An 18,671-nucleotide genomic window follows, 5' to 3' on the forward strand; every position below is an offset into this window, starting at 1 on the left:
CTCTGCCTCTCTCTCTCTCTCTGTCTCTCATGAAAAAATAAATAAAATCTTTAAAAAAAAAGAAATTTAAGACAATTATTAATATAGAACCCAGAATCCTAGCTACTCTGGTGGTAGTGTGGGCTTGGGATGAGAGGAAGATGTGACCAGGGTAGGGCACAAAGAGGACTCTTCTGATATACTGGTATATTCTCCCTCTTAATCTGAGTGGTGGGAATGCTGATTTTTATTCTTTAAACTGTATCTCATTTTTGGACACTTAATATACGATTTACATAATAAAATGTTTTTAGTGAGTAGATGAGAGATGTCTAGTGAATAAAGATTTAGAGATGTAAGGGTGGAAAACCTTTCCTTTCTTCTAGTTTCTTTGGCTGGTCTAATAATTGACATAAGGCAGATTAACAGGAGAAAAACAAATTTAATTTGTATGTAAATGAAATATGAGACTCAAAGAAGTGACCAAGAGGGCAGCTTTTATATTTCTTAGACAAACAATAAATTTTTGAAGAATTGACAGAGAAATTTGAGCTCTGGGGATGGTAAGTTAGTAAGGAAGTAATGAGGTTTGTTTATACAGTCTCCTTGGCCCTAAATTCCCTGTTTCTGGTAATAAGGATATTTTCTACTACGGGTGACTGGAGAAGGTATCTTTCATGTGGGAGACGTATTTCCTGCTTTCAGGGGCACAATGGAGGAGTCAGAGTATCCTTGTTGCACTTAAGTAACTTTAATTCAAGATAATGTGCCAAAATGGCATATACGGGAGTGGCCTGTCCTGAGCCCTCGAAGAATAGTTGTTGAAGATGTGTGTTTATGAAGGATCTGAGGTAAAAGGCAGTTTTCTGGGAGTTCCCAGGATCATGAGTGAGCACAATTCTTTACATATGCATTGTTGTTTATTTGTCTTATTCTAACAGAATTGGCAGCGCCTTTCCCTTCACGTATCATCCTTGTGCAGGGCCATGCTAATCTTGTCTGTATTGTTCCAATTTTAATATATGTGCTGCCAAAGCGAGCACGCATTTCCCTTCACGTAAAGTGGCAGGGAGATGGGGTTAAAAGATGAAACTCATCAAGTCCCCCAGTGATGGTTAACATGGTTGTCAGTCTATTTCTCTTTGGAGAACGGCATATTGCTATAGATGGGGAATTACAAACAATCGTATAGAACAGGATAAGTACTTTTGGGGGATTTTGACATTAGAGGAAAAAAATAACAAATTTTTATGAGGAGAATTAATTTAAAAGATGAACAAATTCTATATAAACCTGTTAGGCTGTGTCTACATGGCTACTACAAATCTTTGATTTCAATTGTAAAGAAAATGTCTCGAAGGATTAGTTTTCCACATTTAATCACATGACACCAAATAAAGACGAGTATGTCCTGGGAATCTACTCCAGAATTGTCATCTGGATGGCCTTGACCACTCAAGGCTGAAGATCCCACACACAAAATTGAGAATGTTTCTCCCTTATTTTGGTTCTGAATCCCTTTTCATTTTTAGTCTTAGTTGAGCTCTACTTTATCTCAGGCCATCTTAATTCTATGAAATGGCAAAAATTCTTTGCTAACCCCTTTCTAGAAGTCTAAAATAAAAATTAAGCTGCTTTTCCATCCTAATTGAATCTGTCCTTTCCCTCTGGCATATGACTTTAATTTCGGAGAACAAATGGCGTCTGGATACGAGTTTCCGCGGTCACTGAAGTGGTCTCTGCTTTACTGTACACATATTACGGTGTTATCATTGCTGTGGTTGCAGAGGAAGACGTCACAGTTATTCAATTTTTATTAGACTTTCCTCCATTTTTTTGTATTTCCCAAGCTTTCTGAATATGGTTTATAAAACAAAGTTCAGATAATGCCTTTAAAAGGGTAAATTTGTTTTTTTAAAACAATATAAGAAAACCTGTATTTTTATATGGCGATTTACTTGTAGCGGGGATCCTTATTTTGTTTAATCTCACTTTTGTGTGTTTTTCTCAATGGCATTTTCTTCCTGCTTTGCTGCATCTCGTGTCTGTGATCTCAGAGTTATGAGAAATACTGATAAGATTTTTTAATACCAGGTGTGTGCCAGTTGAGTTTGTAAATACGCTAGGATGAATTGGTGTGTGGTAAAGCTGAGATGCCACTAATTAAAAGATAAGCCAAGAAAAATGTTATTTTGTTATGATGATTTGAAAAGCCAGATGTCGACAGACTTACTCCATTCCTAGGAGAGTGTGTTGGGAAATAAACTGCAAAACGTTCATATTTTTACAGTGCTTATTTCTTTCCTTTTGATAGGAGCTTTTAAAAATCATATAAAGTAATAGACTTGAGATAATTACCTCCGCTTTTTAAAATATAAAATATCTGGTAAAGACTTTCCAAGAAGTGATAGGGTAAAGTCTTCAGCATGCAAAAAAAGTTTTCCGTGAAACTGTCTTTTATATAAAGAAACTTTTAGCGATTTCTCTTTAGGCATCCATAAGAATGGGGTTATAATTTGTATTTGAATAGATAATAGATTTCAGTGACTACATATATAATGCTTTACCTTAACCTAAATTCTCATTGCACACTGTCTTTTATACTCTAATGTGCTAATTTTTGGAACAGCTTTGGAATTATTATAAGCTGTAAAACTTATTATTTTTCTTCTTGATTGTGCCATCTGTCAGAAACAAAAGCAAAGATAAAAATCTCATTGAGCCACAAAAGATTCTGTATTGGCTTAATGGGCCTTCTAAGGAGATAACATCTGTCTGGAAAAAAATTAATGCTGCATTTTAAAGAAAATCTTTGTGACTTTATTGCAGATGGGGAACTCAAGGTGATTTCACCACCACCCATCCTCGGCCTGTGGTCAAAGTAAAACTCTTCACGGAAAGCACTGGGGTCCTGGCCCTTGAAGATAAAGAACTGGGAAGGGTGAGTTGTACTCAGCCCTGTATGTTCAAGGTCACACATTTTTACTTCTTTCGATTCACAGTTAAAGTAGACCAGTATGTAGCGTGTGAACTTTCTGTTCATAAACTACGTAAAATAATTTATTTGTAATTTTCCACAGTCCCAGATTACAGCTCCAGTTTTTTAAACATAATTGTCAATGACTTAGAAAGTAGTGTGATGGGCTTTGGGTATGTAAAGGTTGCATATATAAGATAATAGGGACCCGTTTTTCTTACACATGTACTGCTCAGTGGATCTGAATGGTACAGGCAAACTTGTCCTTCTTGGTGAGAAGTAATTCTCGTTTAAACATTTCTGTCCATGAGTTAAAAGCATCTTGATATTTGAAGTCATCTGTTTAGGTCCATTATGATTAGACTGATTAGAATATCTAAGGCTACTTCTCTCTTACCTCTCCTGCTTTCCCTGTGAGAAGCTCTTTTTCACACATCTTTTAACATTGAATTTTTTATCCTGTACTCACCTCATACCTGGAATATATTTATCCTCTAATGCTAGTGTCTCTCCACTATACTCATCCTCTTTTGGCAGTTAAAAGCATTAAGATTCAGGTAGATTTGTGATCTTAACACCTCTCTGTCTGAAAGATTATCTGCAGTCTGATTTATAAAGTAGATGGGCTTCAGTGAGTAGGCTATAAAGTTATCTTCTGTAACATGGATCTCTCTTACCCAGACCTGAAGACTGAATTGATAGGTATTTTCCAGAGATTAAAGCCTTTCAAAATCTTCCTTGAAAATTTCTGGTGATGATTGACCGCTTGTGTGGTGCTAGATTTTGAAGGATACTGGGATCACTGGGTATATTGGAATTTTTTTTCTCCGAAGTTGTGATTTCTATTCATTTCAAATCCTTCTCTTCTGTCCCCTTTAGAGTTTTTCCATTTCTAGGGATTTTGTGAATCTGTACCCACACTCCAGAAATTGAGAGTCAGCAGTCACATTCCCAATTTCGTCCTCTGTTTCCTTATTAAATGTATTCGTTAAGACTTACGAGCTAAGCCATACCATTCATTCATGTGCTTACGTATTTGTGCACTGATTCATTCAACAAAAGTGTGGAGGTAGCATAATCTCACTGAAGAGCCCTGGAGATTACATTTGGTTTTACGGATTGATGAATCAGTACTTGTCATTTAAACTATTATTACGTTAATTACCCTATTTGCTTTATAACTATTTTGTACTGTCTAAAAGCAGCCATTTTAAGTCTAAAGCTATAATGTAATTCTTTAGATATTTTTAATTCATTTCTCCACTGGCCATATATATATCTGAGCAGGTTTTATTTTTTTTAATATTTATTTATTTGACAGAGAGAGAGACAGAGAGGGAACACAAGCAGGGGGAGTGGGAGAGGGAGAAGCAGGCTTCCCGCCGAGCAGGGAGCCCGATGCAGGGCTCCATCCCAGGACGCTGGGATCGTGACCCGAGCAGGAGGCAGACGCTTAACGACTGAGCCACCCAGGCGCCCCTAAGCAGGTTTTAAATTGGGTATGTAAGTGGTATGTCTTCCTGTCAATTGTAGGTCTGAGAAAGGCCTCATACTCCTTTGCTCCCTTCATATAAGACCACTTTTCTTTCTGTACAAGAGTTTCTGAACCCCAGCACTATTGATATTTTGAGTAGGAAAATGCTTTGTTGTTAGGAGCTTTTCTGAACGCTTTAGTTAGCAGCATCCGTAGCCTCTGTCAGATGCCAGTAGTTCACCCAGTCTAAATCAAGATGATAAAAATGTCTCCAGACATTGCTGAATGGAGCTGTGCAACATCATCCTACTTAGAGATCCGTTGAACTATACTGATGATCTGAGTAGGTTCCGTGATTGTAATGATGATTTATGTGTTAATGACTTCCAGTTGTTTTTTTTTTTTTAATTTTATTTATTTATTTGAGAGAGAGAGAATGAGAGAGAGCACATGAGAGGGGGGAGGGTCGGAGGGAGAAGCAGACTCCCTGCAGAGCAGGGAGCCCGATGCGGGACTCGATCCCGGGACTCCAGGATCATGACCTGAGCCGAAGGCAGTCGCTTAACCAACTGAGCCACCCAGGCGCCCGACTTCCAGTTTTTTATTTTTCTTTCTTGGAGCTTCGAATTGCATATCCAGCCTGCATACTTGGTATTTCTAGTTGCATTTAATGGTTATCTCAAACTAAATATTTCTAAAATAGAACTTAATGATTAGCACCCCCATAAAGTCTTTCAGAGAGGCAGTTTTCAAGCCAGTGACCTTGATACATAATACTGCTATCTATTTGCAAGTTCTGTCAGCTTTCCCTAAATTTATTCCGAATATATCCACATCTTAGTATCTCCTCTGCCCTAATTCAGGACACCATCCTTCCTTGCTGGTGATAGTTTGCTTTACTACTTTGCCATTTATCATCTTGTCCCCTCTGATCTAGCTTTCACACTTCAGCCAGTATGATCTATTTAAAATTCAAAACAAATCACATCATTCCGCCCTTAAAATCTTCCCGTGTCTTCTCTTTTATTTGGAATAAAAATCAGACTCCTCATCATAGTGTAGCATGCCCAAGAATGGTTCTCAGGGTGGGACCCTGGATCAGCAACATCAGCAGCATCTGGAAAATCGTTAGAAATGCAGATTCTCAGGCCTGGCTGGACCAGAAACTCTGAAGGTGGTGTGCTGTGGTCTGTTTAACGAGGCCTCCTGGCAAGTTCCACACACACCAACATTGAAGTACCCTGCTATAAATGAACTGACCTCTTCCTCTAATTTCATCTCCTGTTACAGCCACCTTGCTTACTATCATCCTTCCTTCGTACTCGGCTTTCTTTCCGTTCCTCAAACATACCTGACTCATTCCTGCTTTGAACTTTGAATCTTTAGATGGGTTATAGTCTGAGCCCGTGGATGTATACACTGGTGTGCAGAAGACGCTGGTGATCCTCTCTGGGTCACGGAGCTACTAGTAATGTTTGCTGTGTATTTATCTACTTTTATACTGAGAAGCAGGAATAGGTTGTTTTTTGTTTTTTGTTTTTTAATTTGAAGGAAAAGGGCTTACATGATCTGAAATTTACAGTCTAAACTTTTATAAATAGATACCTGGAGATCTTAGTGTTTTTTTTTTTTTTTTTAAGATTTTATTTATTTGACAGAGAGAGACATAGCGAGAGAGGGAACACAAGTAGGGGGAGGGGGAGAGGGAGAAGCAGGCTTCCCGCCGAGCAGGGAGCCCGACGTGGGGCTCGATCCCAGGACCCTTAGATCATGACCTGAGCTGAAGGCAGACGCCTAACGACTGAGCCACCCAGGCGCCCCTGGAGATCTTAGTGTTAAAGTGAAGTTTTCTAATTAAAATTTTGCGTAGCAGTTGAATTCAAAGATGAGCAACACAGTCTGTAAAATAGATTTATACCACAAGGAGATACCACCGCTGTACAGCTGATAAAATGGCTAAGGTACAAGAAAGCTGATAATAACAAATGTTGACAAAGATGCAGAACAACAGAAGCTTAATCTCTGCTGGTAGAAATGCAAAACTAAACAGCCACTTTGGGAATACAATTTGCCAGGTTTTTTTTTTTTTTAAGTGAAACATAGACATGCCATATCACCCAGCAGTTTCCCTCTTAGGTATTTACACAAGGGTTTATTAGTAAATATATGGGAATTTTTATAACAGCTTTATTCATAATCACTAAAAACTGGAGGAGTAAGAGGTCCTTCAGTAGAGGAATGGATAAACTGTGGTACATCCATAATAAACTTAACTCATGCAACAACATAGATGAAACTTAAATGCAAGGAAAGAAATCAGACCACTCACCCCATCTAATCCTCTTTAAGAATGGTAGTAACATTTCATGGTGAGACAGACAAGTGAGAATCCGATTAAGACCACTCAGCAAGTGCAAGAGTCAGTATTTGAACTTGGGTGGTCTGACCCCAAAACCTATGTTCTAAATCATTAAATAGTACACCTGATAAAATGAAGAAATTTGGCAGTATTTAACAAATTATGGTATGAGTGCGGGCCAATTTAATTTCATGGCTTAATGCAAGAACGAGATATTATTTAAGCTAATGTCATTTTATGCATAGTTCTTTAATACATTTTATATCATTTTATGCCATGGGTTTGCTTCTTATTACAGTACTCTCTGGCTGCGCTTTTATATGTGACAGTGATTCTCAACCCTGTGTGTGCATAAGAACCTCCTTAGGGAGTGCATCACGTGAGCCCACGCTTTTCTTTTGGTTGGTTTGGGGTGAGTCCAGACAGTATTTTAAGCACTTCTCAGGAGATAGTATGTGCATATAAGGTTGAGAAGCACTGGTGCAAAAAGTATCACTGGGCAACCAGGGTTGAGAACTAGTAAGTCCTAGGGATAAGAAAAAATCTATAGGGGCGCCTGGGTGGCTCAGTTGGTTGAGCGACTGCCTTCGGCTCAGGTCATGATCCTGGAGTCCCAGGATCGAGTCCCGCATCGGGCTCCCTGCTTGGCAGGGAGTCTGCTTCTCCCTCTGACCCTCCCCCCTCTCATGTACTCTCTCTCTCTCTCTCTCTCTCTCAAATAAATAAATAAATCTTTTTTTAAAAAAGAAAAATCTATTCTAGCATATAGTTTTGCAAAATGATAGTTCAAATTTAAGTAGGCATTGGGCAGTTGAAGGTTAGGTTCTTTGGCAAGTGCTTGTAATGCAGATTTTGTTTGTAGATGGCAGGTGCAAATACCTATTTATGGAAATGGAGGTGGCATATGGAGATTTTTCATCTGAATTGGTGGCCAACCCTCCACCCGGTGCCTTAGGGGATACCTGGAGGCAAAAATAGCAAATTTTTCATATTATGGGCTTGTCCTAGCAGGCAAATAGTTGACCAGTCAAGCACCCAAAAGTATATAGTTCATCAATGATACTGTAATAGTGCTGGATGGTGACAGATGGTAACTATGCTTGTGGTGAGCACAGCATGAGGTATCAACTTCTCAAATCACTGTTTGTACACCTAGAACTAATGTAACATTATGTGTCAACTGTGCTCAAATAAAAAAATATTTAAAGATGATTTTGTCCCTAAAACTTTAAAAGCAAGGCTTACTTAGATAGCCATATAAAGATCTAAATAATTATGTTACAGGACATCTATTTGTGGACAGTGAGGTTTCCATTGAGTCTTTCAGAATGAATTCTTGCACTCCTTAGTAACTTTTAAACTTGCAAAGGTGTTCTTGAGTACAAAATGAATTTTTATTTTTCAATTCTTTTATTTTTTTATTTTTTTGATTCTTAAAGATTTTTTTATTTGAGAGAGAGCGAGAACAGAAGCGGGGGAGGGGGAGAGAGGAAGAGAGAATCCTCAAGCCGACTCCCCACTGACTGTGGATCCTGGCGCAGGGCTCGATCCCAGGACCCTGAGAGCATGACGAGCTGAAATTAAGAGTTGGATGCTTAACTGACTGAGCCACCCAGGCGCCCCCAAAATGAATTTTTAAAATTTCCACCTAAGTGGCTTTTTAGTTTTAGAAGCATTGCTATAAAGACATTCTAAAGGTTGTTAGAAAAAGCCTAGTGTCTGTTCATACACTTTGAGTTGATGGCCTTGGTACCATATCATCAGTATACACAGAAGGATGCTGGTTCTTCTGCCTCTCTGAGGATGGAGACTCATACAAATCCGAGAACCTGTTTTCCTTTACAAAGCAGTGGAGCCAGATCATTGTTCTTCTAATTTGATTAAATAATATTTTAAGATAGCAAAAGACTTAACAGTTTGCTTACCTCTTAGATATACATTTTGAGAGTAGTAATGTTCTTGAAATTAAGGTTTTCATTTTGTGTATTTCTCTCACTTTTTCTGTTTGAATAGCTCTACTTCTATTTACCATTTCTTGAGATGTTGATACCTCATAATTCACAGTGACAGTCATCATGTTTGTTTTACAAATACAAATACTATATGGAAACAGCAGCTGGTCGTTGATTTCAGATACATTTTAAATATTAAGATAAATTAGAACTGCTGAATTGATTACTCCATTAAAATGAAATATTTCAAGCAGCTTGTAATGGCTTAGTGTAGCAAGTAAAAATTAGCTTATATTTGCCTTTTTCATTGAGTTGTTTCTTCTGTTTGCTTTACGAAGCATCAAAGGAGATCTATCTGAAGAGTGGTCAGAATATGCATGATTTTTGTTTTTGAAACTTGACAAGAGAGAAGTGATATAGTAGTGTGTTAAAAGGTCTGTCTTCTTGGGAGAGAAATACCGTCAGGAGGTCTAACTGGTCAGTCTGATTTTCTCTCTTGCCCCTCTAGTTTTTCTGGAGCATATCCTTTTCTGTTTTTCTCATTTGTACAGCTTTGGGTGAGTTGAATTCTCTAAGTTCTTCATTAATGTTAAAACTTTTAGGAGCTACTTTAATTATTTTAGCCAAACTTAGCATATTTAATTGGATATCCCATATATAACTGGTTAGAACCCATCGAGCTTAAACATTTCTCTGATTGCCTGGTTTATACACAGTCATCATAGAACTTCTGATTTCAACACACAAAGTAATAAATTAGGAGTAGACTACAGATGTTTTGGAGTAAGCATCCTAATTTTTCAAAATTAAATATGCAGTTAACTTAGTAAAAATGACTTTAGGGTTTTTTCCTTCACTCCAAACAGTTGAAATTTATATTTGAGGATTAAAAAAAAAAAGTTTCCAGCATTATATGAATTTGATTCATCTACATATGAATCAAGCATTAGAGAAGCTGCTAGTGAAATCATGATATGTATTTTTCTTCACTTGGAAAGCAGAACTTAATATCTAGTTTTATTGAAATTGCCAGCATTGGATGACTGTTATCGTGACCAGTGAATTAACATCCTCTACCACAGAGTGGAATGGAAACTCATTTGGCATTTCATGTGCCTAATTCAACTCACCCTATACTGTGGACTGTAATTTTTGTAGTTTTAGCAAGCAGTGTAGCTTCTCTGAAACTGCAAATCACAGAAAAGGTCTCCTTCCTCCTTTAGTCCATTCATGTAGCAATTTGTCATAGGACTCTGCTGTCCTATCTCAAGAGCCATGCCAGTGACAAGAGGCAGGACCCCAGACAGGTGGAGGACCAGAGATTATTCATACATGACACAAATTCTTTCTAAATATTTTTTCTTGCTGCAATTAATTATGTCTGGCTCATTAATCACATGCTGTGAAGCATTAGAGAAGACTTACCGTTCAGAGTCTGACTTCGAAGGAAGGGAGCCTCCAATAACGTGCTTCAGTTGTTAGTGACTCTACCTCAGACCCTTGCTAAGGAGTTGGCTGGCATCTTCAGTGTAGAAGTAAAGGAAAGCATTTTCTTTCTCACATTCAGGAGGGTGAACAGGTTATAAATAGGCATCCTCGGGGCGCCTGGGTAGCTCAGATGGTTAAGCGTCTGCCTTCGGCTCAGGCCATGATCCCAGGGTCCTGGGATCGAGTCCCACCCACATCGGGCTCCCTGCTAGGTGGGGAGCCTGCTTCTCCCTCTGCCTCTGCCTCTCTCTCTCTCTCTCTGACTCTCATGAATAAATAAATAAAACATTTAAAAAAAAAATAGGCATCCTCCATGGTGGGTCCATGTGGGTGATTATATTAGCAGAAGTTGACATTTCAGTTTCCCCATAGTAATAGAGGTCTGCCTCTCTCCCAGAAAGAACAGATATTAGACACATACACTATACTTATCTCTTATTTCTAATAGGTGTGGTGTTATTTCATTATGATTTTAATTTGCCCTTCTCTAACAACTCATGTAATCATGTTAAACATCTTCTTGCATGCTTGTCGTCCATATGTCATCTTTGATGAATCCCTCGTTTTTTGTGTTTTTTTTTTTTGAGCGCATGCGTGTATGAGCTGGGGGCAGGGCAGAGGGAAAGACTCTTAAGCATGCTCCACACCCAGCACGGAGCCTGTCCCAGGGCTCAATATCGTGACCCTGAGGTCATGACCTGAGCTGAAATCAAGAGTTGGACACTTAACCGACTGAGCCACCCAAATGCCCCAGTGAATCCCCAATTTTTAATTAAGTTGCTTATTGTTCTTGAGTCTGGAGAGACCATAATAAATAGTTTGCACCTCCTTTATCAGAGATGTGTTTTGTAAATATTCTCCCAGTCTATAGTTTGTCTTTTCATTCTGTTAACAATGTGTTTCAAAGAGCAGGAGTTTTTAATCTTGATTAAGTCCAACTTGTGAATTTGTTTCTATCACTCATACTTTTGGTGCTGTATCTAAGAAATCTTTGCCTAGCCCAAGGTCAAAATTCTCCTCTCTTTTCTATTAGAAGTTTTACAGTTTTGGGTTTTTACATTTAAATCTTTGATCCATTTTTAGTTAATTTTTTTTTATATCTAGAGCTGGAGCTATGTATAGATTGAAGTCTACTTTTTTGATATATGAATATCTGGGTGTTCTTTCTTCACTGAATTTCCTTAGCACTTTTGTTGCAAATCAATTGTATATGTATCTTTGGGTCTATTTCTGGACTCTCTAGTCTGTTCCATTGATCTGTTTTCCTGTCTTAATGCCAATGGCGCACTGCTCTGATTAGCTTTATCATAAGTCTGTGATATCAAGGACTGGTAGTTCTCCAGCTTTGTTTTTGTTTTTTATTCTCCAGTTCCTTTGACTGTTCTAAGTTCTTTGCTTTCTCCTATGAATTTTAAAATCAGTTTGTAGCTTTCTGTAAAAAATATTCAGTGTTATTTTGACTGTGATTTCATTGAATCTGTAGATCAACTTGGGAATTGATCAACAGTATTGGGCCTTTTGACCCATGAGTATAGTATATCCTTCCCTTTATTTAAGTCTTGCTTCATTCCTCGTAGCAAGGTTTTGCTTTTTTTTTTTTTTAACCTGATCTGTCATTGAGTATTTCATATTTTTGGTGCTATTCTACGTGGTATCATTTTAATTTTTTAAATTAGATATTGCCAGTGTGTTGAAATACAGATGACTTTCTGTATTGATCTTCTATCCTGCAGTGTTGCTAAACTCACTAGTTGTAGTAGCACTTTGTAGATTGTTTTTCCATAGACAGTATTGTTGTCTAAAAATACACTTTGCTTTTCCTTTCTAATCTAGATGGTTTTAATTTCTTTTTGTTGCCTTATTATACCTACTAGGACCTTCAATACACTGTTGAATAGAAGTACTGAAAATGGACATCCTTATCTTGTTCTCAGTCTCTTGGGGAAATCATCCAGTCTTTCTTCCACATTAAGTATAATATTAGCTGTATAGGGTTCTTTGGTGGATCCCCTTCATCAAGTTGATAAAAGTTCCTTCTGCTAATTTTTATTTGGGCTGTGATATTTATTATTCCTTTTATGTATCTTGGGTTTAATTTATAATACTTTTTCTATTTCTTAAAAGTGGAAGGCATTGATTTGAGAAAAATCTATTTTTTCTAAACTAGGTATTTGGTGCTATAAATGCTCATTTGCTAATGTGCTAGTGGCATCCCACAAATTTTTATCTTTTCTTTTTCATTTTCATCCTTTTGAAAATACTGTGTTTTATTTTGATTTTTTTTTCCTTTGGCCATAGGTTATTAAGCATGCATTATTTAGTTTCCACATATTTTAGAGTTTTTCAGAGTTCTCTTATTAATTTCTAATTGAAGTCTGTTATGATTGGAGAATATACTTAGAGAACTTTGATCCTTTTAAAATTTACTGAGGCTTAGTTTATCATCCACAATATGGTCCATCTGGTGAATGTTCTGCATGCATTTATAAAGACTGTATTCCGGGGCGCCTGGGTGGCTCAGCCGGTTAAGTGTCTGCCTTTGGTTCAGGTCATGATCCCAGGGTGCTGGGATCGAGCCCCGCATCGGGCTCCCTGCTCAGCGGGCAGCCTGCTTCTCCCTCTCCTTCTGCCTGTCTCTGTCTACTTGTTCTCTCTCTCTGTCAGATAAATAAATAAAATCTTTAAAAAAAAAACAAAAAAAAAAACAAAACACACACAAAAAAAGACTGTATTCCTCCACTGTTTAATAGGGTGTTTCAAAAAAGTCAAATAGTCCAAATTATTATTCAGATCTGCCATATCTTTATTGGTTTTCTATCTACCTTTTTTTAATCAATTTTTGAGAAATTGGTATTAGTCTCTGAGTATAATTTTGGATTTGTTCTGTCATTTTTTTGCTTCTTATATCTTGAAGATCTGTTGCTAGATGCATAAATACTAATGATCTCCATGTCCTTTTTATTAATTGACTGCTTTGTCATTATGAAATGACCTTCCTTATCCCCTGTAATGCACTTTGCTTTAAAATCTACTTTATCTTAGCCATTCCAGGTTTTTTAAACCAGTGTTAGCATGTTATCTTTTCCATCCTTTAATCTATTTCTTTACTTTTAAAATATGTTTATTTAAGCAATGTATAATTGGGTCTCTATTTTTTATTCAGATTTATCTGGCAATCTTTTAATCATTATTATGATTTATTGATATGGTTAAGCTTAAATCTATCATTTAGCTATTTGTTCCGTCTCTCCTGTCCTATATTCCCTTTTTTCTCTTCTTTAGACTAATTGAATGTTTTTATGGTTCCATTTTTTTCTTTGTTGGCTTATTATCAATAACTTATTCTAGGCATTCCTTTAACTCATCACAGCGTAACTTCAAGTGATACTAGAAGACTGTGTGTCGTGTAAAAAACTTACAATAGTGTATTTCCATTTCCTTTTAAAGGTGAGGCCTAGGACATAGAACCTATTAGATGTTGGCGAAATGATACTGACCTGCAATACATGTCCAATTAATGTTGGGAAGATGAATGAAAAAATGAATCTCTTGAACTTTGCCTGATTCAGTTTCATTCCTCCTATGCAAAATTGTGGTAGACAGTAGCATAACTCCCTTTGTTTGAATGCCTGAGCTTCCTTTACCAAGTGATAAACTGAAACAATTGCAGAATAATGTACAGTTTAGATCCTACAGGAAGAGTGAGGTTCTAGCTCATCTCGTTTAATACATGGGAGAAGCAGGTTAGAACATCCTCAGGTCCATTACGAACTTCCTCTTACAATTGCTGCATTAAGAAAGGAAGTTCCTATGCATCTTGGAGCTGTTTGGGGCCACTTAAGAATATTCACCTTCATGGTGTTTAGCACGAGTACAGAAAAGCTAAGTATTTCTATTCCCTACTAGTTATTATCTGTAGTGTTTGAGTCAAAAACAATTTCTTTAGGTAAAAGGTACAAGATTCAGATTAATTTTTGAGCACCAGAAATTGAGAAGTTTAAAACCTGCTTCCAGAAGAACTTGACTCGGGTCTTGGCTCTGTTAAGATAGCCATGAGGATGAGTGGACAAGTCACTTAACTTCTCATTCTCTGCCCTGACCTTTATTCCCACCACCCTCTATCTTACTGTATATTGAATGTCTATCAGATATATTTAAGGATGAAGCTGGAGTTACCCAAGTTTAGACATAGTCTGTAACTTCCTCCTTCCCATCCTACCGTTGTATGTTCTGGATTCACAGAAATAAAATTGACTTGGCTCTAAAAATTCTTACAGTACTTAAATCAATAGATAAATACATACATATGTATTCTTACAGTATTTAATAACCCAAGCAAGAACAAAGCTACGTTAGTTAGTATAATGTTTGTGAAATAATTAAGGGAATAATTTGTTGGATTGAGGAGGAGGGATGTAACATTGAGAGTGTCTATTGTTATCCTGGAGTAATTTTCCTTAGTTATTCATTTAACTTCAGTGTCAAGTTATTTACGTAACAAGAGTAATGCCTATCTTTTAAGGGTGATGTGAGAATTTAAATTTCACAAAGTACTTTGAGGCATTCAGTTGAAAGGTTCTTTATAAATGCAAGGCATTATTATAACAAGACTAGTAAAAAGAAACGCGATAAAGCTACTCATGCAGTATCCTCTAATAGAAACTGTATTGGTAAGGAAGTATAAAGGTTACTGCTCTTCATAATTTATGATTGAGGGGAATAGATCAAGAATAATAATGATGCTTTTCTGTCTAGATAAGTCTTAAAAAACACAGATGTAGCTGTGATGGAATATATTGCTCCATCCAAGGAGAAGTATGAAATCGACACCTTACAAGCAATAAAAGTGATTTATGTAGATGAATAAAGGCCAATATCTTTAACTGAGCCATAAAAAATATAGTGACAGCCTTGACTATGTCTTTCAAAATCTTCAACAAAGACTTTGTAATAGAAGAAATAATCCTTGATCATTTGGGTATATGAAACTTTAAATTTGTTAGAAATATATGCATGATGGTCTTCATTCCAGTAACCAAAATAATCAGCCTCATGATTAATCATTTAAAAAGTTTATAGGATCAGGAAAGTCAAAACTTTAACAAAACAGAAAAATTCAGAAGATTTCATATAATCAGAATGCTTCAGGAATGTGAAAGAAGTAATCACACGCAAAAACCTCTTGTTAAGTAATCAGACAAAGCTAATGATAGAAGTCTGAATGTAAAAATATCTTTGAATCACACACTTGGCAGAAGAAATTTAAAAGGTAAATTTAGGGTTCTTTTTTTTTTTAATCAAATCTCTGCATTTAGTGTTCTTTTGTGATCAAATCTCAGCCTTTATTGTCTCTATTAGTTTCCTATTGTGACTTTGACAAATTACCAAAAATAACACAAATTTATTGTCTTACATTTGTGGAGGTCAGAAGTCCAAAATGAATCTCAGTAAGCTAAAATCAAGATGTTGGCAGAGTGGAGTTCCTTTCCAGAGGATCTAAGGGAGAATGCAATTTATTTTTACCTTTTAAGCTTCTAGAGACTGCTTATATTCCTTGGCTCATCGCCCCCTTCCACGTCCAAAGCCATCACTGGCCAGTTGAGCGTTTCCCGCATCTCATGGCTCCAACACCCGCTCTTTTACCTTCTTCTTCCCTAAGAACTCTGGTAGTTGTATTGGGCCCACCTGGATAACCTAGGATTATCTTCCTATTTTAAGATTGGCTAATTAGCAATCTGAATTCCACCTGCCACCTCAATTCTCTTTTGCCATATAAGGTAACCTATTCATAGTTTCTGGAGATGAGGATGTGTAGAGACATCTTTGGGAAACTTAATCTATCACAGGAATGGAAAGATGAGAGTTTCATAAATGTTTACAGACTGGCAAGTAAATGGCATGCAAAATCTGGCCTACAGAATTACTACCGTCATTTTCTGTTACCAAATTTGGCAAGCCCTTTTCTCTTTTCACCTCAGTTAAAGTATCAGTTTTAGGTTTGTATTTTTATTTCTAATTTATCTGAGCATCTAGCTATCCAGTCAGCCAACCAACAAATACTTGGTAAGTGGCTACTCTAGGATATGAAGGGGAATCATGGTGAAGAAGGGCTTACTTGAAGATACTGGCTTACATTAACCTAGAAGCCACAGATACTCTACCACACAATGGCTTCTGCCTTCAGGGAGCATAGTCTACTAAATGCATTCTAAGAGCCCCTTCATATAATGGTTCATTATGAAGTAGAGATTTCAGAAGAGATTTAGGAATAATTTATCCACCTTGGTTTTTCTTTTCCATATGCTCTCCTCAGCCCCCATCAGTCAAATAACAAGGTTTTTAAACTCCATCTTTTAACAAGTTAATGTCAGGAAAAAGTACTGAATCAAGATAATACTTTTTCTTCTACTGTTTTATTTGAAAAGGGCCTTATTTAAAAATATGATATAGAAGGAAGGAGTTGAATGGTTCTCTGTCAGGCCAAGTACACATTTGGAAAGGGGTTGGGAGTTTGATCAGTTCCATATTGTAAATTCCAGGATTCTTTCCAACTTTGAAAATAAAGGGAGCTGGATTTAGCCTACAGACAATGAGGTTGACGGAAGACTTAATGCTAATCTTTCAGTACACAAAAGAGCATTGTGTTAGTGAGAGTGAGCAGGTGTTCTTCGTTTCAACTAAGAGGACAGGAAGCGGTGATATTAAATCGAAGGGGAAATAATTTAGACAAAGCAACCTCAAGTGTATTAAAACACTGGAAAATGTTACTAAGGATGTAGATTTCTCTCAGAAAAATCTTTTGATTTATCTTCTCCACACACTGAAAATACAGAGGCTCTGATATTGGAGAAAATATATCCTAGTTATTAATATGTGCTAAATACAAATTTATTGAAATGAAGTAAATTCAGTTAGTCTTTCTCTCAAGGTTATAGCTCTCAGGAAGGTACTTGGCACTTGAAAAGTTCACATTGTGAACCTTAGCTAAAGTATAAATTCTTAGTCATTGTGACTCTTAGCTAAAGTGTAAAATCTCTGTCATTTGAAGGAGAAAGATAGAAAAATGTCAACTGAACCCAGAAAGTCAAGATCTCTCATAGAGATAGCTCTACTTAGATGTTCCCTTACACGTGTCCTTATAGAACTCTGTCTCAAGGACATCTTATTGTCAGCAAAAAGGATTTTTTAATCACAAATTAAAACATGATTCAAGCTAATAGCATTTTTGCTCTCTTCTTACTCCTTTTCAAAGATGTATTTTTAAGGCCAGTTCATCTCTCGGTTGTTAGGACACCTCACCACACCTCTGTTCCGGGATGTATACAGCTGTCTAGAGGGGGATTATTCTTTACTCAGGGGTATAAAAATGTGATTGCTATTCCCTGGCTTAAAAGCATCTATTAATAGCATGTTATGGGATAACCTATAAACTCCTTAGCAAAACACGCACCTCTACAGCCAACTCCTAGTCTTCCTTTCTGCTCTCATCTGTTAGCACAACTTCCCATTTCCTTACCCTCTGCACCGTCCCTGGCTTATTGCCCCTACCTTTGCAAACAGGGCTCTTCTAGCCGAAGTGATCTTGTCCAACCTGCCCTATCTTGATCAGCTAAGAGTTAAATGAAGTGCTTTCTTCTTCCTCAGATAGATTTGTGTTCTTGAAACTATCACAGTCTGGCCTCACATAACTTGCTGAGATCTTGAGTGATTTCTCTGTTAAACCAAGCAATACCCTTTTCCGTTTTTGCTGTGCGTACCCTCTCATTTGCCATTTGGCACTGTTGGCCATTTCCTACTCCCTGAAACACTGTCCACCTTGAATATTGTGTATCACATTCTGGTTTTTCTGCCTCCTTGGCCTCTAATCTCAATTATAGAGTTCTCTTCCTAATCCTTAAAAGTTTGTGTTTCACCTTCTTTTTTTAAAAAGTATTATTGGCTCTATTCCCTATGCTGTACTTTTTATCTCTGTCACTTATTTTATAGCTGGAAGTTTGTACCTCTTAATCCCTGTCACTGCTTTTGCCCATATTCCTATCCACCACCCCTTGGCAACCATCAGTTCTCGTATTTTAGAGTCTGGGTTTTTACTGTTCTTTGTTTTGTATGTTTTTTAGATTCCACATGTAAGTGAAGTCATAGGGCATTTATCTTCCTCTGACTTATTTCACTCAACATAACTGCTTTTAGGTCCACCCATGTTGTTTGAAATGGCAAGATCTCATTCTTTTTTATGTCTGAGTAATATTCCGTTGTGTATATGTACCACATCTTCTTCACCTGTTGATGGACACTGGGGTTGCTTTCATATCTTGGCTATTGTAAATAATGCAGCGAGAAATAGAGGGGTATGTACATCTTCTTGAATTAGTGTTTTTGTTTTCTTTGGATAAATACCAGTAGTGGAATTACTAGATCATATAATTCTATTTTTCATTTTTT

The 18,671-nt window shown here is 37.0% G+C and overlaps 1 protein-coding gene and 1 non-coding gene across 12 annotated transcripts in view; one reads left to right on the forward strand and one right to left on the reverse strand.

Moving 5' to 3' along the window:
* The window catches only part of CADPS2 (calcium dependent secretion activator 2), a 517,989-nt gene that overhangs the window by 267,213 nt on the left and 232,105 nt on the right, over positions 1-18,671 (forward strand). For all 11 annotated transcript variants that reach the window (XM_064575007.1, XM_064574999.1, XM_064575000.1 and 8 more), the window contains one exon: positions 2,809-2,920. In XM_064575007.1, coding sequence (XP_064431077.1) covers positions 2,809-2,920 — 112 coding nt within the window. The remainder of the gene's footprint in view (positions 1-2,808; positions 2,921-18,671) is intronic.
* On the reverse strand, positions 918-1,022 carry LOC123836162 (U6 spliceosomal RNA). The gene has a single exon (XR_006788866.1). It is a non-coding gene; the product is annotated as a U6 spliceosomal RNA (small nuclear RNA).

The sequence above is a fragment of the Mirounga angustirostris genome, unplaced genomic scaffold (assembly GCF_029215605.1).
Source record: "Mirounga angustirostris isolate CCGP_5_RB_7025 unplaced genomic scaffold, mMirAng1.0.hap1 SCAF_12, whole genome shotgun sequence".
NCBI lineage: Eukaryota > Metazoa > Chordata > Mammalia > Carnivora > Phocidae > Mirounga > Mirounga angustirostris.